The 25737-nt window shown below is 38.6% G+C and overlaps 1 protein-coding gene across 3 annotated transcripts in view; it reads right to left on the reverse strand.

Annotated features, from left to right (window-relative positions):
• LOC128645777 (inactive phospholipase C-like protein 2) overlaps positions 1–25737 on the reverse strand; it is a 410224-nt gene that overhangs the window by 184368 nt on the left and 200119 nt on the right. For 2 of the 3 annotated variants that reach the window (XM_053699014.1, XM_053699030.1), the window contains exon 3: positions 14188–14391. The exons of the other annotated variant lie outside the window; for it this stretch is intronic. In XM_053699014.1, the coding sequence (XP_053554989.1) occupies positions 14188–14391 (204 nt within the window). The remainder of the gene's footprint in view (positions 1–14187; positions 14392–25737) is intronic. 3 annotated transcript variants of the gene reach the window in all.

Here is a 25737-nt window from a genome sequence, read left to right on the forward strand (position 1 = left end):
CAGCAGTCTTTAGAGCTTGATAAATGGGTCCCTTAGTCCCTTTGAAAGTGCTGAAAATCAATAGCTGGTTTAGGTAATTTGTCCCTAATGCTTCTACATGAAAATAGCCTTTTAACGTGTTTAAATGATGCCGTACGCATGTTTTATGTTTACTGTCCCTTTATTACTTTGCACCATATCCTTTTGGATAAATAAATAAATAAAAAATCATTGTTGCTAATGACATATTTGGGTGAGGAGGTAAAGTGTTTGAATGTGCGTCTTTGTTGTCTGTGTAATTCCTACCGATAATAATTATAAAGGAATTATTATTAATCCTAATCAAGGAAATTAAATAAATTGTTGTATTTAAAGGGTCAGTAGATTCAGACTGTATAACTGCTTACTCTATGTTCCGCAAACACAATAGATTCGGGCTGCTTTGTGTAATTAAAAAAAACATTTTTTTTTTTTAATATATTAAATTTCATCTTACTTTTTGCCCTGTGACCATTAGTGTGCGTCCGTTCGCTAAACCCTCCTTGTCATCTCAAACGTGGGCGGTGTATAGACGGTGATGTTACGCCCATTTTACCTCCCATTGAATCTCGCTCACGCTTCAGTGACAACAGAACGGCTTTTTTTTCCTCATGCAACAGTGCATTCATAAATCAAGTATCTATACCTTGCTCTGATATAATTTCTAACTGCGTTTGCTACTATAATTACATACCGATTTTAGAGACATTAATTTTGGCTGCATTTTCTTTATTGAAAAGGAAACCATTTATATTTTATAAATTGATCTTTTATAAACTCAGGATTGAAATCATCTATTCCTTATATAAATTGTTTGTTGCGCTAATGAAATCTGGGTATATATGATTTTTTATACATTACTTGATATCAGTTCTAAGCTATGATTGTAAGCATTATAGACTTGTATGGATTAATATAGATAAAAAAGGTGACATATAGAATTATATAATAATATATCTACAGACTAGAGAACGATATAGTGGTTTACAAAGTTTGGTATATTTATATTAGGATAATTCCAATCAGAAAAATAAATACAATATATATATATAATAGTAATATATATATATAATATTATTTCCGTTATTGAGAGACAAGACACATATAGCATCCAAAAAATGAATCTAAATATATAAATTAAAAAAATAATATATATATATATAGTCGCTGAAGTTAGAGAATGGTAGATATAAATATCAATATATATATATATATATATAATTTGATAATAGATATAAATCCAACTGAGAAATTAATTATTGAAAAATTGAAATGAAGATAGAGAGATCAATAGAGACCCATACATATAAATTTTTTTTTAAAATATATAAATTAAGAGATATAAATTTTTTATAAAAAAAAATTAGATGAAGAGGAACGACAGAATAAAAGTTGTATACGAAGATAGAGGTTTAGAGAACAAGACATATAGAGAATGTACAATATATAATATATCTTTATCTCTCTCTCTCTCATATATATCTGTATCAATGTATATATATATATATATATATATATATATATATATATATATATAGGAACAAACGTTTGCACTCACAGGTCTTTTTTAACTTTTTAATGTGGAACGTTTTCGGGGTATTACAACCCCTTCATCAGCATACAATAGTGAATACAATCAATGCTTTTATAGTGTTTTACAAAATAGTGAAACAAACACAAACCTCACATCTCCCCCAGTTTTTGCGCCAAAAAATATCGTCAGTGGAATGCATAATGCTTTCCACCATCGTGGCCGAAACCGGAAGTTTAAAAACGTCACTTCTGGTTTTTCGCCAAGATTAAAAAGAATTACCTAAAAGAAACAATTGTGTCAAAGAATCCTGATAGATATACAAATTATACACACAGTGCGAAAGTGTAAGAAAAGAGATGCCACAAACTTATTTAACAAATAGCATCAGTATAGTAAGCTCAGTGTATCATAGCAAGACTCATGTTTGTATTTGTTTATGTTGTCATGGCAATCGCTGTCATGGAAATAGTGATAGTTATCAACTCAAATACGTGAGTGCATTGTAGTGAGTGACATCAACCGTGTTACTAAAAGGCTTGTGAAACCATTTAGACTTATAAATGCTAAAGTGTCATAAAAACGGGATAAGAAATGATTCATTATCCCTAAGTATGAACATAACAATAATTAAAATCAAAATTGGGTTACAGCTGTGTGCCATTGTTAACACATCCCCAGGATGTATAAGGGGTTAATCTAAACTTAATTGCAGAGATAAGATAGATAAAGATATGCTGGGATAGATCTGCACTTGATTGCAGGGATAAGATAGATCGGGTTATGATATGAACAATAAGGCTAATCTGAAAAAGTGTGTGCAATACACATCTCGGTCAAAATCTTATGACCAACTGTGACAATCACAAATAGTAAATTATATCCATTGATAAATACATTTTCAGGATCAAAGATAAATATGCTGCATATACACTTGCAGAATGGTTGTCAATATGCCATTAGAGCAACAGATATATCTGACATATATTATGAGAAGGCCCCCAAGACTATTGGGTATTTCAACCCACATTGCCTAGATTGCTAAGATTTTTAGTGCAGGTACGGGTAATTAACACAGGTAGGCCAGGCTTCCACGTTGTTTATTGGAATCATATCAATCCCAACCCACAGTGCTGAGAGAATAGTGCGGGCCACCCCCTATACAGGAGGGGCACAACACAATGCAGCTCAGAGCCACAATGCCACCCTGACAGTACCCCAAGTATGTAGCACATTAGAGAAGATTTTTAAAGTCGGCATAGTGTTCAGACCACCAGGTAGAATGGTAACTAAGCGGAACATCCACTGTACCTCACACTTGAGAAGCTGTTTGTTGCGATCTCCGCCTCGTTCCAATGGAGGTATGTGATCTATCAATATGTAGCGGATTGAGGAAACCGAATGTCCCTCATTAGAGCAATGACGCGCCACAGGCTGCTCAGAAGTCCCTTCCTTAATGGCCGTCCTTATGGCATGTCGATGGTTAGCCATCCTTTCACGTAGCGTGCCAGACGTCTTGCCTACATAGAACCTTGAGCAAGGGAAAAACAGAAGATACACTACGTGCGTCGTAGTACATGTTATTGAATGTCTGATTGTGAAGGACCGGTTCGTGTGTGGATGGTGAAAGACCTTTGTGCCAACCTAAGCACCGGTATGAGCCCCTGATGTTTCTTTTAGTGCCAGTGTTGTAACTTGCTTTGGGATCTGTTCTCATTAATTGATCTTTGAGATTGGTACCTCTCTTGAAACCCACCATAGGTCTTAGATTATTGGTGAACGTAAGTTTTGGATCGGAGGACATAATAGGCCAATGTTGGCGTAGAATTCGACCAGTGCCCTTTGTGGCCGGAGTAAAGGTGGTAGACATAATCAATTTGTCTGCAGTGTCCCATTAATACTTGGGTTGTATCAATTCAGCTTGAGTCAAGGTGGATACAGCTTCCATAGACTCTTGGATCACAGATGCCTTATACCCTCTTGAGCGGAACCTCTCACCCACTCCAACCAGTTGGGAGACCCCAGTTGCTGCATTTGAATTATTTCTCATAGTTCTTATACATTGTGATTTGACAATACCCTTCAATAATGCAGGGGGATGACAGCTATCGGCCCTGAGTATGGAATTGCGGTCTGTGGGCTTATGATATAACAGTTCCAAGTTTATCTGTGTCTTTAAAGACTGTCAGATCCAAAAAATTGATGGATTGTTCATCCACAGTCATTTTAAATTTTACATTGTCAGTGCAGCTATTGTAAGTGTTGTACCAGGCCTGGAGTCCCCCCATGCCCCCACGCCATACCAGGAAGATGTCATCTATATACCTGTAATAACAGATAATAGATGTGCCCGTATGTGACCACAAGTGCACATTCTCAAATTGTGACATGTAGATGTTGGCATAGGCGGGGGCCATGGAGGAACCCATGGCAGTACCAGCCACCTGCAGATAGAACCTATTTTCAATTCTGAAATAGTTCTTAAATAAACAGTACTCAATCAATGAAGATAGATATTCTATCAGGGGACTTCATACAGGGGGTTGCCAATAAGAAGCTCCTGAACTGCCTTCAGTCCCTCTTGGTGGGGTATGATGGTGTACAGACTGTTGACATCCAGACTCACGAGTAAATCGCCATGCTGGATGTCAACAGACCGTATCTTCCTAATGAAATTATTTGTATCCATAATGTAAGAACGTCTCCCCTTAACCACTGGTTGGAGTAACACATCCACAAATTGAGCTACAGGTTGTGTCAATAAATCACGTGCCGAAACTATCGGACGGCCCGGTGGATGGTCCAAAGTTTTTTTGATTTTGGGGATAGAATACAGGATGGGTACCATGGGATATTTGGTAGTACAAAAATCTAGAATGTGCTCAGATAGAAAACCTTGTTCAAACCCCAATTTTAAAAGGGTATCCAATTGTGTTTTATAAGTACTGGTGGGATCAGTAGTTAATGGTGTATATGTATTTGAATCAGACAACTGGTCCAGGATGTCAGCCCTATAATCAGTGTAATTAAGCAACACTATGGCCCCGCCCTTGTCGGCGAGCCTAATTACAATAGAGGAGTCAGCCTGGAGAATTTGGATAGCCCTTTGTTCGTCCCTAGATAGATTGTGTTTCCACGGTGTTTCGATTCTCTCAGTATCGAGATCTTGAGAAACTAATCTTAGAAAAGTTTTAGTACTAGAACTACAGTTAACAGGCTCAAATGTATTAGGCAACTTGCATTTGAGTTCAACCTGAGTTTTAATATAAGTACTTTCTTTATTCTGGAAAAATTCCCTGATCTTTAAGGATCTATTAAGTTTGTATAAATCAAACTTTAAATCAAATTCGGATACTGGTACACTAGGGACAAATGATAAACCCTTATTTAGCACTTTACGCTCACTTACCGTGAGAGTGTGTGTGCTGAGGTTGATAATTATGTCCTCTGACGTGGATGTCTTGGGGGCCTGTGTTTGATGCTCCGCCCTCCTAATATGGGGTCTGTTGTGTCTCCCCCTCCCCATGATCGTGTAGTTACCCCTAAAAAATGGGTCAGTGTAGACTGTAATCTCGACTCATATTGAGGATGTTGATTACGTCGTCTAAAAGAGTTAGGGGGAGTAAAAGATGTATCTGGTGGGTTCCTCTCAGTGTCTGTAGAATGCCCACCACTAGTATCTACAGTGTCAAAGTGTACTCGTCTGTTTCTTTGTCTCCTCCTAGACTGATTGCTAGTGGTGGTAGTAAGCCATTTGTAGACTTTGCCCTGTGTGTAGTCACTATTCACCGTCTCTAACTTCCTGTTCTTGAAGGTAATTAAGTCACTTTGGTATTTGTCTATTTGGGTTTTTATCTTAGATAACCAGTTCTCCTGGGAATCATTAATGAGTGTGGTGTTATGTACAGATTCAAATGTTTGTATCTCCACCCTCACCTTACCCAAAATAACTGTAACCTCTTCTATGACTAATAGTATCAGGTCAAGGGAGCATTTGTTCAATATGAAACACCATTTTTTTTCTAAATTCAGGGTTATCACGCCCAATCGTTGGTATATTGTGGACTCTAAAGCCCCTAGGGATGTGGCCTGTCCTATAATAATCAGACAAGTAGCTCCCATGTAGGGCTAGATCTACCTCTCTTTTCTTTAATTTAAGCAGATTGTAATACAAATTAACTGGGGCATATTGACACCCATTCTGCAAGTGTATATGCAGCATATATATCTTTGATCCTGGAAATGTATTTATCAATGGCTATAATTTGCTATTTGTGATTGTCACAGTTGGTCATAAGATTTTGACCGAGATGTGTATTGCACACACTTTTTCAGATTAGCCTTATTGTTCATATCATACCCCCATCTATCTTATCCCTGCAATCAAGTGCAGATCTATCCCAGCATATCTCTATCTATCTTATCCCTGCAATTAAGTTTAGATTAACCCCTTATACATCCTGGGGACGTGTTAACAATGGCACACAGTTGTAACCCAATTTTGATTTTAATTATTGTTATGTTCATACTTAGGGATAATGAATCATTTCTTATCCCGTTTTTATGACACTTTAGCATTTATAAGTCTAAATGGTTTCACAAGTCTTTTAGTAACACGGTTGATGTCACTCACTACAATGCACTCACGTATTTGAGTTGATAACTATCACTATTACCATGGCAGCGGTTGCCATGACAACATAAACAAATACAAACATGAGTCTTGCTATGATACACTGAGCTTACTATACTGATGCTATTTGTTAAATAAGTTTGTGGCATCTCTTTTCTTACACTTTCGCACTGTGTGTATAAATTGTATATCTATCAGGATTCTTTGACACAATTGTTTCTTTTAGGTAATTCTTTTTAATCTCGGTGAAAAACCGGAAGTGACGTTTTTAAACTTCCGGTTTCGGCCACGATGGTGGAACGCATTATGTGTTCCACTGACGATATTTTTTGGCGCAAAAACTGGGGGAGATGTGAGGTTTGTGTTTGTTTCACTATTTTGTAAAACACTATAAAAGCATTGATTATATTCACTATTGTATGCTGATGAAGGGGTTGTAATACCCCGAAAACGTTCCACATTAAAAAGTTAAAAAAGACCTGTGAGTGCAAACGTTTGTTCTTGCATACTGCCTTATCTTTTCACCCAGGCTGTCGACATTTGGTGGGTTAAACTGGAATATGTTTAATATATATATATATATATATATATATATATATATATATATATATATATTTACTCTAACATAGAGACACGTTCGATTAAAAGTTGAGGCACTAATTAGAATTTTTTTTTTAAATTATTACCATAGATAGATAAATCAATATTAAAATAGATATAAAATAATTTTATACTTAAGTAAATACATAAAGGAACAATGAACTTTAAAATAAAAAATTAAGCTTTATTATATATATATAAAATAGTGAATATTTTTAAAAAGCCACAGTTAATTGAAGAGATCATCTAAATATATATATGGCGATTGAAATATTAATTAATCTCATAAAAAAATAGTTTATAAGCCTGCACAGATGGCATTATATTATATAAAAGTAAGGTCAACCTATCACTTCCCATTGATACTCCTACCACTGTACATATCCCTCTATCAATAAATCACCTGTCCCTATTGCACTATCCATAACATTTCCTGTAAATATCAATATATTCCTCTCTCTCTACCCCTGAAACTATTTCTCTTTCCATTATCCAAATACCCTTATCCCTCTGTCACCTTGTCCCTATTCCTCTGTCCCTGACCCGCTATCCATTTTTCACTGTTCACATCCCTCTGTCCCTATTTCTCTGTCCCTAATTTATTTTGATCGATGCGTCTTATGAAGAACGAAATGCGCAATGGCAAAAGTTTGGCTAGAATATTGCTTGAGCAATAAAAAATAACTTTGGACTTGTAATATGAGCAAAAATAAGGAAGCACCATTCACCGCTCAAGCATTGTTAACGCACAATAGTGCTATTATTTTTGAGCTCCGGTTGTAAACTATGCCACAATTAAAATTACAAATAAAACTATACAATGCTTAATAAATATCAGATATCAAATGGTAAATGTATTTTATTCAACTCTCATGAAAACTACTATATACTGGGCCAGATTACAAATGGCTGGCTAGTTAATGTGATCGCAAGCTTGCGGTTTCACTTTGCGTCAGAAAGCATTAACCAGAGATCAGATCTCTGGTTAATGAAAAAAGTTGCCCCAACTGCCCTAAAAATAAAGAGGACAGAAGAGTAACATTAAATAAAAAGATGAGCATCTTTATTTTTTGTTTTTAAACTGCAGAAAGCAGTTATAAGGGGTTAAAGTGAGCGGGGTGTTAAAAAAAAACAAAAAACAAAAAAAACCTTTACATGGATACACATATAAACACATATATATTTATATATAAGCAGCATATAAATCTATATTTAATTATTGCTGCCCAACGTTGTGTGATTTGCTGTACTAGGTGGTTTGCCGTGTTTGTCGACATGAAAACGAGGCTCCCATTGAAGCCTATGGAAGCGCGCTCTTGTGAGCATTTGGTTTCCAGGCAAAACGAACATGAGGTTGCATTCGCATTGCACCGCACTTTTAATACCGGCGCACATTTACGTGTGCTGGTATTATTGAATGGAGTGCAAATATCATGCTCGCGTAAGCACAATATAGCACTCTACTTGTAATCTAGCCCACTGTATGTAGAAAAGGTTAAAGGGCTCATAAACATAATTTTATATATGAATAGTATATATCAGCAATTAGGTGCAAAAGGGTCTGCATGCAAAATAAATGACTGAATAAATTACTTAAACTGTTACTGTAATGGAAAAACAGAATTTATGTTTACCTGATAAATTACTTTCTCCAACGGTGTGTCCGGTCCACGGCGTCATCCTTACTTGTGGGATATTCTCTTCCCCAACAGGAAATGGCAAAGAGCCCAGCAAAGCTGGTCACATGATCCCTCCTAGGCTCCGCCTACCCCAGTCATTCGACCGACGTTAAGGAGGAATATTTGCATAGGAGAAACCATATGTTACCGTGGTGACTGTAGTTAAAGAAAATAAATTATCAGACCTGATTAAAAAAACCAGGGCGGGCCGTGGACCGGACACACCGTTGGAGAAAGTAATTTATCAGGTAAACATAAATTCTGTTTTCTCCAACATAGGTGTGTCCGGTCCACGGCGTCATCCTTACTTGTGGGAACCAATACCAAAGCTTTAGGACACGGATGAAGGGAGGGAGCAAATCAGGTCACCTAAATGGAAGGCACCACGGCTTGCAAAACCTTTCTCCCAAAAATAGCCTCAGAAGAAGCAAAAGTATCAAATTTGTAAAATTTAGAAAAAGTGTGCAGTGAAGACCAAGTCGCTGCCTTACATATCTGATCAACAGAAGCCTCGTTCTTGAAGGCCCATGTGGAAGCCACAGCCCTAGTGGAGTGAGCTGTGATTCTTTCAGGAGGCTGCCGTCCGGCAGTCTCATAAGCCAATCGGATAATGCTTTTAATCCAGAAGGAGAGAGAGGTAGAAGTTGCTTTTTGACCTCTCCGTTTACCAGAATAAACAACAAACAAAGACAAAGTTTGTCTGAAATCCTTAGTAGCTGCTAAGTAAAATTTGAGAGCACGAACTACATCCAAGTTGTGCAACAAACGTTCCTTCTTTGAAACTGGATTAGGACACAAAGAAGGCACAACTATCTCCTGGTTAATGTTTTTGTTAGAAACAACTTTTGGAAGAAAACCAGGTTTAGTACGCAAAACCACCTTATCTGCATGGAACACCAGATAAGGAGAAGAACACTGCAGAGCAGATAATTCTGAAACTCTTCTAGCGGAAGAAATTGCAACCAAAAACAAAACTTTCCAAGATAATAACTTAATATCAACGGAATGTAAGGGTTCAAACGGAACCCCCTGAAGAACTGAAAGAACTAGGTTGAGACTCCAAGGAGGAGTCAAAATTTTGTAAACAGGCTTGATTCTAACCAGAGCCTGAACAAAGGCTAGAACATCTGGCACAGCTGCCAGCTTTTTGTGAAGTAACACAGACAAGGCAGAAATCTGTCCCATCAAGGAACTTGCAGATAATCCTTTTTCCAATCCTTCTCGAAGGAAGGATAGACTCTTAGGAATCTTAACCTTGTCCCAAGGGAATCCTGCAGATTCACACCAACAGATATACCAAATTATGTGGTAATTTTTCTGGTTACAGGCTTTCAGGCCTGAACAAGAGTATTAATAACAGAATCTGAGAACCCTCGCTTTGATAAGATCAAGCGTTCAATCTCCAAGCAGTCAGCTGGAGTGGGTCGAACGGACCTAGAACAAGAAGGTCTCTCAAAGGTAGCTTCCATGGTGGAGCCGATGACATATTCACCAGATCTGCATACCAAGTCCTGCGTGGCCACGCAGGAGCTATCAAAATCACCGACGCCCTCTCCTGATTGATCCTGGCTACCAGCCTGGGGATGAGAGGAAACGGCGGGAACACATAAGCTAGTTTGAAGGTCCAAGGTGCTACTAGTGCATCCACTAGAGCCGCCTTGGGATCCCTGGATCTGTACCCGTAGTAAGGAACTCTGAAGTTCTGACGAGAGGCCATCAGATCCATGTCTGGAATGCCCCACGGTTGAGTGACTTGGGCAAAGATTTCCGGATGGAGTTCCCACTCCCCCGGATGCAATGTCTGACGACTCAGAAAATCCGCTTCCCAATTTTCCACTCCTGGGATGTGGATAGCAGACAGGTGGCAGGAGTGAGACTCCGCCCATAGAATGATTTTGGTCACTTCTTCCATCGCTAGGGAACTCCTTGTTCCCCCCTGATGGTTGATGTATGAACTTGGCCCTCGCTAGCTGAGGCCAAGCTTTGAGAGCATTGAATATCGCTCTCAGTTCCAGAATATTTATCGGTAGAAGAGATTCTACCCGAGACCAAAGACCCTGAGCTTTCAGGGATCCCCAGACCGCGCCCCAGCCCATCAGACTGGCGTCGGTCGTGACAATGACCCACTCTGGTCTGCGGAAGGTCATCCCTTGTGACAGGTTGTCCAGGGACAGCCACCAACGGAATGAGTCTCTGGTTCTCTGATTTGCTTGTATCTTCGGAGACAAGTCTGAATAGTCCCCATTCCACTGACTGAGCATGAACAGTTGTAATGGTCTTAGATGAATGCGCACAAAAGGAACTATGTCCATTGCCGCTACCATCAAACCTATCACTTCCATGCACTGCGCTATGGAAGGAAGAGGAACGGAATGAAGTATCCGACAAGAGTCTAGAAGTTTTGTTTTTCTGGCTTCTGTCAGAAAAATCCTCATTTCTAAGGAGTCTATTATAGTTCCCAAGAAGGGAACCCTCGTTGACGGAGATAGAGAACTCTTTTCCACGTTCACTTTCCATCCGTGAGATCTGAGAAAGGCCAGGACAATGTCCGTGTGAGCCTTTACTTGAGGAAGGGACGACGCTCGAATCAGAATGTCGTCCAAGTAAGGTACTACAGCAATGCCCCTTGGTCTTAGCACCGCCAGAAGGGACCCTAGTACCTATGAGAAAATCCTAGGAGCAGTGGCTAATCCGAAAGAAAATGCCACGAACTGGAAATGCTTGTCCAGGAATGCAAACCTTAGGAACCGATGATGTTCCTTGTGGATAGGAATATGTAGATACGCATCCTTGAAATCCACCTTGGTCATGAATTGACCTTCCTGGATGGAAGGAAGAAGTGTTCGAATGGTTTCCATCTTGAACGATGGAACCTTGAGAAACCTGTTCAAGATCTTGAGATCTAAGATTGGTCTGAACGTTCCCTCTTTTTTGGGAACTATGAACAGATTGGAGTAGAACCCCATCCCTTGTTCTCCTAATGGAACAGGATGAATCACTCCCATTTTTAGCAGGTCTTCTACCCAATGTAAGAATGCCTGTCTTCTTATGTGGTCTGAAGACAACTGAGACCTGTGGAACCTCCCCCTTGGAGGAAGCCCCTTGAACTCCAGAGAATAACCTTGGGAGACTATTTCTAGCGCCCAAGGATCCAGAACATCTCTTTCCCAAGCCTGAGCGAAGAGAGAGAGTCTGCCCCCCACCAGATCCGGTCCCGGATCGGGGGCCCGCATTTCATGCTGTCTTGGTAGCAGTGGCAGGTTTCCTGGCCTGCTTTCCTTTGCTCCAGCCTTGCATAGGTCTCCAGGCTGGATTGGCTTGAGAAGTATTACCTTCCTGCTTAGAGGACGTAGCCCTTGGGGCTGATCCGTTTCTGCGAAAGGGACGAAACTTAGGTTTATTTTTGGTCTTGAAAAGACCTATCCTGAGGAAGGGCGTGGCCCTTGCCCCCAGTGATATCAGAGATAATCTCTTTCAAGTCAGGGCCAAAGAGTGTTTTCCCCTTGAAAGGAATGTCAAGCAATTTGTTCTTGGAAGACGCATCCGCTGCCCAAGATTTTAACCAAAGCGCTCTGCGCCACAATAGCAAACCCAGAATTTTTTCGCCGCTAACCTAGCCAATTGCAAGGTGGCGTCTAGGGTGAAAGAATTAGCCAATTTAAGAGCACGAATTCTGTCCATAATCTCCTCATAAGAAGAAGAATTACTAATAATCGCCTTTCCTAGCTCATCAAACTAGAAACACGCGGCTGCAGTGACAGGGACAATGCATGCAATTGGTTGTAGAAGGGAACCTTGCTGAACAAACATCTTTAGCAGACCTTCTAATTTTTTATCCATAGGATCTTGGAAAGCACAACTATCTTCTATGGGTATAGTGGCGCGCTTGTGTAGAGTAGAAACCGCCCCCTCGACCTTGGGGACTGTCTGCCATCAGTCCTTTCTGGGGTCGACTATAGGAAAACAATTTTATAAATATGGGGGGAGGTACTAAAGGTATACCGGGCCTGTCCCATTCTTTACTAACAATGTACGCCACCCGCTTGGATATAGGAAAAGCCGGGGCCTCTAAGAACTTTTCCATTTTACATAGTGGTTCTGGAATGACCAGATAATCACAATCATCCAAATTGGATAACACCTCCTTAAGCAGAGCGCGGAGATGTTCCAACTTAAATTTAAAAGTAATCACATCAGGTTCAGCTTGTTGAGAAATGTTTCCTGAATCTGAAATTTCTCCCTCAGACAAAACCTCCCTGGCCCCCTCAGACTGGTGTAGGGGCCCTTCAGAAACCATATCATCAGCGTTCTCATGCTCTACAGAATTTTCTAAAACAGAGCAGTCGCGCTTTCGCTGATAAGTGGGCATATTGGCTAAAATGTTTTTGATAGAATTATCCATTACAGCCGTTAAATGTTGCATAGTTAAACACTAAAAAACTCTAAGCCATCTCCGTGGAGATGTTGCCTGTACAACGGCAAAGAGAATGACTGGGGTAGGCGGAGCCTAGGAGGGATCATGTGACCAGCTTTGCTGGGCTCTTTGCCATTTCCTGTTGGGGAAGAGAATATCCCACAAGTAAGGATGACGCCGTGGACCGGACACACCTATGTTGGAGAAATATACATTGTTTTACAGTCTAGCGGTTTACCCTTAAAAGTCCCTAAGACATTGTGGCCGGACTATTAGCCGACAGACATTTGGCCGACGGATAATAGTCTGACACACAAGTGGCTGTCAGATAACAGTCTGGCCACGAGATAGATTTGATAGATATATTTGATTGATAAATCGATGTGATAGATAAATTTGATAGATAAATAAATAGATTCGATAGATAATTTCCCAGACAGAGAATTACAAGAAGTGCGGGCTGGGGCGCATGGTTAGGTTCCCAGAGGCGGTAGCGGCGCCCGAGGCTCTGATTAGAGCAGAGCACTCTGGAGAGTATCTACCCTCGGCCGAACTCGGAACATGCTTTGGCATTCTGTCCGTCGGCCAAATGTCCGTCTGCATTTTGTCAGAGAACCTAAGACACAGATATAAACAAGCAACTAAAGTGATCATACTATCACTGTGTAAAATGTAGTCAGGCTTCTGAAATATTTACTTCCAATTCTCAAGGGAACTGGAAAAAAATGCACATAATTTTCAGAATTAAATTACATACAAAAGAGGGTAAAATCAATAAGGAAAGTCTATTTTGTTACTGCACATAATTAAACATGTTATAAGGAAGTAAAAATGTGTTGTATGTCCCTTTAAAATACGTATAAAATGTATATAAACCTCTCTTAAACCACACACACACACACGACACACAGCCAGCCACCTCCACAGAAACACGACAATCAGTCCCACTCAGCCAAGTTTAATTCAGGGCCAGGTAGAATGAATAGTATGTTTCTGATTGTTTCTGACTCATATCTATTTATATTGCCAACATCCCATAGATAAGTCTGTTGGAAAATACAACAGCATGTACATTAAGACTGTAGATGGCGCTGTTCAGTTTAGATTACTAATTGATTATATCTGTGAACTTGGACAATGGAAACAATAGTGTGAAGGGGAAAAGAGCATGAGGGTTGTAAGTTCTCTATATGTGACTGAGGAGGTTGAATGAACAATAAGGACCATGAGGAAGCAGTGCTATGAATATAGAATCTGTTTGTGAACGTATCTTTATATTAGGTGCCTCAGTGGTACTGCCTGGCATTCTTACCGCTTCATAAGATGTCAGAACCTTCTTCAGGAGTTCAGGCACAGGGCCCTGCGCTTCTAGGGCTGGGTATTGCGAGGACAGATTGAGTGTCACAGTAAGAGGGTTGTCGCTGTTCAGCAGCCAGGCTGACAGAGTAAGTATACACTGCTTCATGTTTGCTGTCGGAGTCAGACCGCACAGCTCCTTAAAAGAAACTAGAGCGTTCTGCAAGAAAATAAGTAGCCAATAATCACAGCGGCCGTAGGTTATAAAAGAACAAAAAGCATATGGATTAGACTGAATACAATATGCATTGGGGAATAGAAAATAAAAAATACAAACCAGATGAAAGATTTTTAGATTAGAAGATTTGACGACACAGGTTTTTTCCACTGATAAATATTTTAAAAAATGAGATACTCTATTTTAAATGAGTTTGAAATCTGACTTTCTTTGCTAATTACTGATTATCTTTTTCTGTGTTCTGCAGCATACAATGCTTTGCAAAAGTATTAACCCCCTTGGCATTTTTAGTGTGTTGTTGCCTCACAACCTGGAATTAACATGGAATGTTTGAGGACTTGTATCATTTAATTTACAGAACATGCCCACAACTTTGAAGATGTTTTTTTATTATTATTGTGAAGCAAACAACAAATAGGTCAATGTGCATAACTATTCACCCCCCTAAAGTCAATACTTTGTAGAGCCACCTTTTGGGGCAATCACACCTCCAAGTCGCTTTGGATACGTCTCTATGAGCTTGCCACATCTTACCACTGGGCTTTTTGCCCATTCCTCCTTGCAAAACTGCTCCAAGCTCCTTCAAGTTGGATGGTTTTAGTTTGTGAACAGCAATCTTTAAGTCTGACCACAGATTTTCTATTGGATTGAGGTCTGGGCTTTGACTAGGCCATTCCAACACATTTACATGTTTCTCCTTAAAGGGACAGTATACTGTAAAATAGTTTTTCCCTCAATGTGTTTACAATTGCTTTTTTTACCAACTGCAGAGTAAAAAATGTATGAAAATGAGCTTTTTAAGGTTTATTTGTGTATATTAAAGCTCTGATTTTGTGTTTTGAAGCCACAGCCTAATAAAATAGGTTGAGCTTGTAGGTATAATCAGATCTCATTACTGTATCACATTGTGCACATATACCTGCTTCTTTATCTTATATCTGTCCTTAAAACAATAACCAATGCTTTGAGAGAACAATGGAAAATCAACATTTTATTACCTTATCTCTGCTTTATCACACTGGGAGTGTAATTTCTTCTGCTGGCTGTGTTTACAAAGCTTATCTATAGCTGGTACGCGCGGCCACAAACTTTCAGAATAGGTGGGGATACCACATGCTAAATTAACAATTTCAAATGCCAATATAAGGGTAAAGGAGCTACTTTAAACACTTTAATACACTCCAGCAGGTAAAGTGGATCATTGGGAACAAATTAAAGGGGAGAACATTTTTGAGTAAACTGTCCCTTTAAACCACTCAAGTGTTGCTTTAGCAGTGTGTTTGGGGTCATTGTCCTGCTGGAAGGTAAACCTCTGTCCTAGCCTCAAATCACGCACAGAGTGGTACAGGTTTTGCTCGAGAATATCCCTGTATTTAGCACCATCCATCTTTTCCTCAACTCTGACCAGTTTACCAGTCCCGGCTGCTGAAAAACATCCCCACAGCATGATGCTGCCACCACCACGTTTCACTGTGGGGATGGTGTTCTTTTTCGTGATTTGATGTGTTGGGTTTGTGCCAGACATAGCGTTTTCTTTGATGGTCGAAAAGTTCAATTTTAGTCTCATCAGACCAGAGCACCTTCCTCCATACATTTTGGGAGTCTCCCACATGCCTTTTCGCAAACTCAAAACGTGCCATTTTGTTTTTTGCTGAAAGTAATGGCTTTCTTATGTACAGATACTCCAGTCTCTGCTGTGGAACTCTGCAGCTCATCCAGGGTTACCCTAGGCTGCCTCTCTGATTAATGCCCTCCTTGCCCGGTCCGTGAGTTTTGGTGGGCGGCCGTCTCTTGGCAGGTTTGCTGTTGTGCCATGTTCTTTCCATTTGGTTATGATAGATTTGATGGTGCTCCTGGGGATCATCAAAGATTTGGATATTTTTTTATAACCTAACCCTGACTTGTACTTCTCAACAACATTGTCCCTTACTTGTTTGGAGAGTTCCTATTGGTCTTCATGGCAGTGTTTGGTTAGTGGTGCCTCTTGCTTAGGTGTTGCAGCCTCTGGGGCCTTTCAAAAAAGGTGTGTATATGTAATGACAGATCATGTGACACTTAGATTGCACACAGGTGGACATCATTTCACTAATTATGTGACTTCTGAAGGTAATTGGTTGCACCAGAGCTTTTTATGGGCTTCATAACAAAGGGGGTTAATACATACGCACATGCCAATTTTCTGTTTTCTATTTCTAAAAAATTTTTTATGTATATATTTTTCTCATTTCACTTCACCAACTTAGACTATTGTGTTCTGATCCATCACATAAAATTCAGATTAATAAAACATTGAACTTAAGGCTGTAATGTAACAAAATAGGTAAATAGTCAAGGGGGGTGAATACTTTTGCAAGGCATTGTATATTGTTGTTGTAAGATATGATATAAACTGACACAGAAAAGGAAGAAAAACTATTACACATGTATAAAATTAAACTTTCATGATTCAAACAGATGTCACATTTAACTATTTCTCTTTGATTGGTTGAAACTTAGCTGCTTTCCAAGACAGCATACAGAGGTAGGCCCCAAGAGCATGCACGTATCTTGAGAATTATAACAATGTTACAAACATTGCTGCAAACACTGATACCATATAGTGCTCATGGCATGTGCATACCCCGGAGCATATTTCTGTATCCTCTCACAAAATGAGCTAAGCTTTGAAGGAAATCAAGAGAAAACTTGATAATAGGAATAAACTGGATTTTCTTTTCAATTACATCCTCTATTTAAATCATAGAAGTTTAATTTTAACTTCCCTGTCATTTTAATTTAAAAGTTTATGCACAGAAAACTATGTTGGATTGACATTAAATCCAATCAACATGCTATGAGCCAGATGTAAAATTATAAATAAGGGCAATATAAAAACCGTCTATACAGTCTATAAAGTCTATACAGTGAATAATTAATAATAAATAGAAATAATAATTAAAAACATTACAAAGGCAAAAAGAAATTCAAATAATGTTATCATACTTTTCTAGAGGAAGATTCAGACAAAAACATTTTACATTAAAAATGAATGCGATGACATCTAGTAAGCATGTATTTTAACACACATTGTATGCATCACAAGTATGTGTTTGCATTGTTTGTCCAGTCATGACCCCTGCTTCTTTCTCACTATTTTTTTAAAGGGACAGTAAACACCTTGAAATTTTGACATAAAATGCTTAGCTATATGTGACAAAAAAAATGCAATATACCTTAATTATTTGTTTTGTCCCCTTTTCACCCTTCAGCATTTTGAAAGATAACCCTGCAACATATTTTACTCTAATTGGATTTAACAGATGATAACTGCCAAACAATGCACTCTACACTAACAATATGAACATGATTAGCCTTATCAGATTGGCTCCTCCAAATGAGGCAAGCAGTGGGTTTAGTTTGGTTACTGAAAAACAATTATAGCAAACATCTTGGTGTAAAAATTTGGTGTAAAAATGTTTAGACTTGGCTGATTCTATAGCCAGACAATAGAAATATCTGTAATTACAGGGTGTTTACTTTCCCTTTAAATGTCTAGATTTCTGTACATATTTTTTCTTCACAAGGATTAAAACATGATCAGTCACAAATATGAAATAATATATTTGCACTTTTTAACCATTCATTTCAATAATAAACATTTTGTTTCCAGCCTCACATAAATTTAGGCCCAATGCAGCTGGGTCTTTTCCAGGCCATGCAACTGGACACATAAAATGTTGCGTGGTGCAACTGGGTCCTTTCCAGGGCAGATAGTGTTACACTAGCTGTGTGGCATCTCATGGCTATGTCACAGATTTGGGCCATTTCAAATTCAAAGAAAGGTTGATTTAATAACTTGATGTTCCAAAAGTTTGAAAGCTGTGAGATTTTCCAAGTTAGTTTATGTCATTATGCTACTAGGAAGCATTTTGAAAAAATGTTGTACAGCTTCATGTTTTAGAAAGAAATCTGAGGTATTTCTTAGTTATGTATTTTTCCTCACTCCCCACCCCAATACCTAAAGCACCCTCTCTTACACTATAAACTGTCTAAAGATTGCTATAGGGATACCTAAAGAACCCTCTCTTACACTATAAACTGTCTACAGATTGCTATAGGGATACCTAAAGAACCCTCTCTTACACTATAAACTGTCTACAGATTGCTATAGGGATACCTAAAGAACCCTCTCTTACACTATAAACTGTCTACAGATTGCTATAGGGATAACTAAAGCACCCTCTCTTACACTATAAACTGTCTACAGATTGCTATAGGGATACCTAAAGCACTCTCTCTTACACTATAAACTGTCTACAGATTGCTATAGGGATACCTAAAGAACCCTCTCTTACACTATAAACTGTCTACAGATTGCTATAGGGATACCTAAAGAACCCTCTCTTACACTATAAACTGTCTACAGATTGCTATAGGGATACCTAAAGCATCCTCTCTTACACTATAAACTGTCTACAGATTGCTATAGGGATACCTAAAGCACTCTCTCTTACACTATAAACTGTCTACAGATTGCTATAGGGATACCTAAAGAACCCTCTCTTACACTATAAACTGTCTACAGATTGCTATAGGGATACCTAAAGCACTCTCTCTTACACTATAAACTGTCTACAGATTGCTATAGGGATACCTAAAGAACCCTCTCTTACACTATAAACTGTCTACAGTTTGCTATAGGGATACCTAAAGAACCCTCTCTTATACTATAAACTGTCTACAGATTGCTATAGGGATACCTAAAGCACTCTCTTACACTATAAACTGTCTACATATTGCTATAGGGATACCTAAAGAACCCTTTCTTACACTATAAACTGTCTACAGATTGCTATAGGGATACCTAAAGTATAATCTCTTACACTATAAACTGTCTACAGATTGCTATAGGGATACCTAAAGAACCCTCTCTTACACTATAAACTGTCTACAGATTGCTATAGGGATACCTAAAGAACCCTTTCTTACACTATAAACTGTCTACAGATTGCTATAGGGATACCTAAAGAACCCTTTCTTACACTATAAACTGTCTACAGATTGCTATAGGGATACCTAAAGCATCATCTCTTACACTATAAACTGTCTACAGATTGCTATAGGGATACCTAAAGAATCCTCTCTTACACTATAAACTGTCTACAGATTGCTATAGGGATACCTAAAGCATCATCTCTTACACTATAAACTGTCTACAGATTGCTATAGGGATACCTAACCTATCCTCTCTTATACTATAAACTGTTTACAGATTGCTATAGGGATACCTAAAGAACCCTTTCTTACACTATAAACTGTTAACAGATTGCTATAGGGATACCTAAAGCACTCTCTCTTACACTATAAACTGTCTACAGATTGCTATAGGGATACCTAAAGCATCCTCTCTTACACTATAAACTGTCTACAGATTGCTATAGGGATACCTAAAGTATCCTCTCTTACACTATAAACTGTCTACAGATTGCTATAGGGATACCTAAAGCATCCTCTCTTACACTATAAACTGTCTACATATTGCTATAGGGATACCTAAAGAACCCTCTCTTACACTATAAACTGTCTACAGATTGCTATAGGGATACCTAAAGCACCCTCTCTTACACTATAAACTGTCTACGATTACTATAGGGATACCTAAACCATCCTCTCTTACACTATAAACTGTCTACAGATTGCTATAGGGATACCTAACCTATCCTCTCTTATACTATAAACTGTTTACAGATTGCTATAGGGTACCTAAAGAACCCTCTCTTATACTATAAACTGTCTACAGATTGCTATAGGGATACCTAAAGCATCCTCTCTTACACTATAAACTGTCTACAGATTGCTATAGGGATACCTAAAGAACCCTCTCTTACACTATAAACTGTCTACAGATTAATATAGGGATACCTAAAGCACCCTCTCTTACACTATAAACTGTCTACAGATTGCTATAGGGATACCTAAAGAACCCTCTCTTACACTATAAACTGTTAACAGATTGCTATAGGGATACCTAAAGAACCCTCTCTTACATTATAAACTGTCTACAGATTGCTATAGGGATACCTAAAGAACCCTCTCTTACACTATAAACTGTCTACAGATTGCTATAGGGATACATAAAGAACCCTCTCTTACACTATAAACTGTCTACAGATTGCTATAGGGATACCTAAAGAACCCTCTCTTACACTATAAACTGTCTACAGATTGCTATAGGGATACCTAAAGCACTCTCTCTTACACTATAAACTGTCTACAGATTGCTATAGGGATACCTAAAGCACTCTCTCTTACACTATAAACTGTTTACAGATTGCTATAGGGATACCTAAAGATCCCTCTCTTACACTATAAACTGTCTACAGATTGCTATAGGGATACCTAAAGAACCCTCTCTTACACTATAAACTGTCTACAGATTGCTATATGGATACCTAAAGCATCCTCTCTTACACTATAAACTGTCTACAGATTGCTATAGGGATACCTAAAGCACTCTCTCTTACACTATAAACTGTCTACAGATTGCTATAGGGATACCTAAAGCATCCTCTCTTACACTATAAACTGTCTACAGATTGCTATAGGGATACCTAAAGCACTCTCTCTTATACTATAAACTGTCTACAGATTGCTATAGGGATACCTAAAGCACTCTCTCTTACACTATAAACTGTCTACAGATTGCTATAGGGATACCTAAAGAACCCTCTCTTACACTATAAACTGTCTACAGATTGCTATAGGGATACCTAAAGCATCCTCTCTTACACTATAAACTGTCTACAGATTGCTATAGGGATACCTAAAGAACCCTCTCTTACACTATAAACTGTCTACAGATTGCTATAGGGATACCTAAAGCACTCTCTCTTACACTATAAACTGTCTACAGATTGCTATAGGGATACCTAAAGAACCCTTTCTTACACTATAAACTGTCTACAGATTGCTATAGGGATACCTAAAGCACTCTCTCTTACACTATAAACTGTCTACAGATTGCTATAGGGATACCTAAAGAACCCTCTCTTACACTATAAACTGTCTAAAGATTGCTATAGGGATACCTAAAGCACTCTCTCTTACACTATAAACTGTCTACAGATTGCTATAGGGATACCTAAAGCACTCTCTCTTATACTATAAACTGTCTACAATTTGCTATAGGGATACCTAAAGCACTCTCTCTTACACTATAAACTGTCTACAGATTGCTATAGGGATACCTAAAGAACCCTCTCTTACACTATAAACTGTCTACAGATTGCTATAGGGATACCTAAAGAACCCTCTCTTACACTATAAACTGTCTACAGATTGCTATAGGGATACCTAAAGAACCCTTTCTTACACTATAAACTGTCTACATATTGCTATAGGGATACCTAAAGAACCCTCTCTTACACTATAAACTGTCTACAGATTGCTATAGGGATACCTAAAGCACCCTCTCTTACACTATAAACTGTCTACGATTACTATAGGGATACCTAAACCATCCTCTCTTACACTATAAACTGTCTACAGATTGCTATAGGGATACCTAACCTATCCTCTCTTATACTATAAACTGTTTACAGATTGCTATAGGGTACCTAAAGAACCCTCTCTTATACTATAAACTGTCTACAGATTGCTATAGGGATACCTAAAGTATCCTCTCTTACACTATAAACTGTCTACAGATTGCTATAGGGATACCTAAAGCAGCCTCTCTTACACTATAAACTGTCTACATATTGCTATAGGGATACCTAAAGAACCCTCTCTTACACTATAAACTGTCTACAGATTGCTATAGGGATACCTAAAGCACCCTCTCTTACACTATAAACTGTCTACGATTACTATAGGGATACCTAAACCATCCTCTCTTACACTATAAACTGTCTACAGATTGCTATAGGGATACCTAACCTATCCTCTCTTATACTATAAACTGTTTACAGATTGCTATAGGGTACCAAAGAACCCTCTCTTATACTATAAACTGTCTACAGATTGCTATAGGGATACCTAAAGCATCCTCTCTTACACTATAAACTGTCTACAGATTGCTATAGGGATACCTAAAGAACCCTCTCTTACACTATAAACTGTCTACAGATTGCTATAGGGATACCTAAAGCACCCTCTCTTACACTATAAACTGTCTACAGATTGCTATAGGGATACCTAAAGAACCCTCTCTTACACTATAAACTGTTAACAGATTGCTATAGGGATACCTAAAGAACCCTCTCTTACATTATAAACTGTCTACAGATTGCTATAGGGATAACTAAAGAACCCTCTCTTACACTATAAACTGTCTACAGATTGCTATAGGGATACATAAAGAACCCTCTCTTACACTATAAACTGTCTACAGATTGCTATAGGGATACCTAAAGAACCCTCTCTTACACTATAAACTGTCTACAGATTGCTATAGGGATACCTAAAGCACTCTCTCTTACACTATAAACTGTCTACAGATTGCTATAGGGATACCTAAAGCACTCTCTCTTACACTATAAACTGTTTACAGATTGCTATAGGGATACCTAAAGAACCCTCTCTTACACTATAAACTGTCTACAGATTGCTATAGGGATACCTAAAGAACCCTCTCTTACACTATAAACTGTCTACAGATTGCTATATGGATACCTAAAGCATCCTCTCTTACACTATAAACTGTCTACAGATTGCTATAGGGATACCTAAAGCACTCTCTCTTACACTATAAACTGTCTACAGATTGCTATAGGGATACCTAAAGCATCCTCTCTTACACTATAAACTGTCTACAGATTGCTATAGGGATACCTAAAGCACTCTCTCTTACACTATAAACTGTCTACAGATTGCTATAGGGATACCTAAAGCACTCTCTCTTACACTATAAACTGTCTACAGATTGCTATAGGGATACCTAAAGAACCCTTTCTTACACTATAAACTGTCTACAGATTGCTATAGGGATACCTAAAGCACTCTCTCTTACACTATAAACTGTCTACAGATTGCTATAGGGATACCTAAAGAACCCTCTCTTACACTATAAACTGTCTAAAGATTGCTATAGGGATACCTAAAGCACTCTCTCTTACACTATAAACTGTCTACAGATTGCTATAGGGATACCTAAAGCACTCTCTCTTATACTATAAACTGTCTACAATTTGCTATAGGGATACCTAAAGCACTCTCTCTTACACTATAAACTGTCTACAGATTGCTATAGGGATACCTAAAGAACCCTCTCTTACACTATAAACTGTCTACAGATTGCTATAGGGATACCTAAAGAACCCTCTCTTACACTATAAACTGTCTACAGATTGCTATAGGGATACCTAAAGAACCCTTTCTTACACTATAAACTGTCTACAGATTGCTAGAGGGATACCTAAAGAACCTCTCTTACACTATAAACGGTCTACAGATTGCTATAGGGATACTTAAAGAACCCTCTCTTATACTATAAACGGTCTACAGATTGCTATAGGGATACCTAAAGAACCCTCTCTTACACTATAAACGGTCTACAGATTGCTATAGGGATACCTAAAGAACCCTCTCTTACACTATAAACTGTCTACAGATTGCTATAGGGATACCTAAAGAACCCTCTCTTACACTATAAACTGTCTACAGATTGCTATAGGGATACCTAAAGCACTCTCTCTTACACTATAAACTGTCTACAGATTGCTATAGGGATACCTAAAGCACTCTCTCTTACACTATAAACTGTCTACAGATTGCTATAGAGATACCTAAAGCACTCTCTCTTACACTATAAACTGTCTACAGGTTGCTATAGGGATACCTAAAGCACTCTCTCTTACACTATAAACTATCTACAGATTGCTATAGAGATACCTAAAGAACCCTCTCTTACACTATAAACTGTCTACAGATTGCTATAGGGATACCTAAAGAACCCTCTCTTATACTATAAACTGTCTACAGATTGCTATAGGGATACCTAAAGAACCCTCTCTTATACTATAAACTCTTTACAGATTGCTATAGGGATACCTAAAGCATCCACTCTTACACTATAAACTGTCTACAGATTGCTATAGGGATACCTAAAGAACCCTCTCTTATACTATAAACTGTCTACAGATTGCTATAGGGATACCTAAAGCACTCTCTTACACTATAAACTGTCTACAGATTGCTATAGAGATACCTAAAGAACACTCTCTTATACTATAAACTGCCTACAGAAAGACTGTACACCTGCGTATTTATTCGCTAATAACTTATTTGATTATAATTAAAATATAATAATAGTCCAGGGCTGCACATATCCAAGAACCTTGGTTTCTAAAATTCTACTTCTGATCTATAATTTTATGATCAGAACGGCATCATTCTTTACTGTTGGGAAAACTATACCCAAGCTCTAGAGGATACTGAATCATAACGGGAGGGGTAAAAGAAAGGCGGACCCTAATCTGAGGGCACCACAGCCTGTAAAACCTTTTTTTCCCAAAAGCTGCTTCCGCCGAAGCAAACAAGTCAAATTTGTAGAACTTTGAAAAAGTATGCAAGGAGGACCAGGTAGCCGCCTTACAAATCTGATCCATAGAGTCCTTGTTCTTAAAGGCCCAAGAGGAAGCCACCGCTCTAGTGGAATGAGTTGTAATCCTCTGAGGAGATCTAAGTCCCGCTGACTCGTAAGCTAAGGGAGTAACACTCCTCAACCAAAAAGATAAGGAAGTCAAAGAGGCCTTCAGACCCTTACGCTTCCCAGAGTAGATAACAAACAAGGAAGGAGTTTGTCTAAAATCCTTAGTAGCTTGAAGATAAAACTACAAAGCTCGAACCACATCCAGATTATGAAGTAAACGTTTCTTCGAAGAAGGAGGATTAGGACATAAGGAAGGAACCACAATCTCCTGATTGATGTTACGATCAGACACCACCTTAGGAAACAAACCCAAGCGGGTACATAAAACAGCCTTATCAGTGTGGAACACCAGATAAGGAGGCTCATATTGCAAGGCAGCCATTTCAGAAACTGTGCGTGCAGACGCAATAGCCGATAGAAAAAGAACCTTTCAGGACAACAATTTGATGTCAACCGAATGCATAGGCTAACACGGAGCCCGTTGCAAAAATTTAAGAACAAGATTCAAACTCCAAGGTGGAGCGTTAGATCTAAACACAGGTTATCCTGATCAGAGCCTTAATGAAGGATTGCACATCAGGGAGCTCCGCGAGCCTCTTGTGCAGCAAAACAGAAAGGGCCAAAATCTGTCCCCTCAGGGAACTGGCAGAAAGGCCCTTCTCCAGACCCTCCTGGAGAAAGAAAAGAATAATGGTAGC

Source organism: Bombina bombina, chromosome 1 (genome assembly GCF_027579735.1).
Source record: "Bombina bombina isolate aBomBom1 chromosome 1, aBomBom1.pri, whole genome shotgun sequence".
NCBI lineage: Eukaryota > Metazoa > Chordata > Amphibia > Anura > Bombinatoridae > Bombina > Bombina bombina.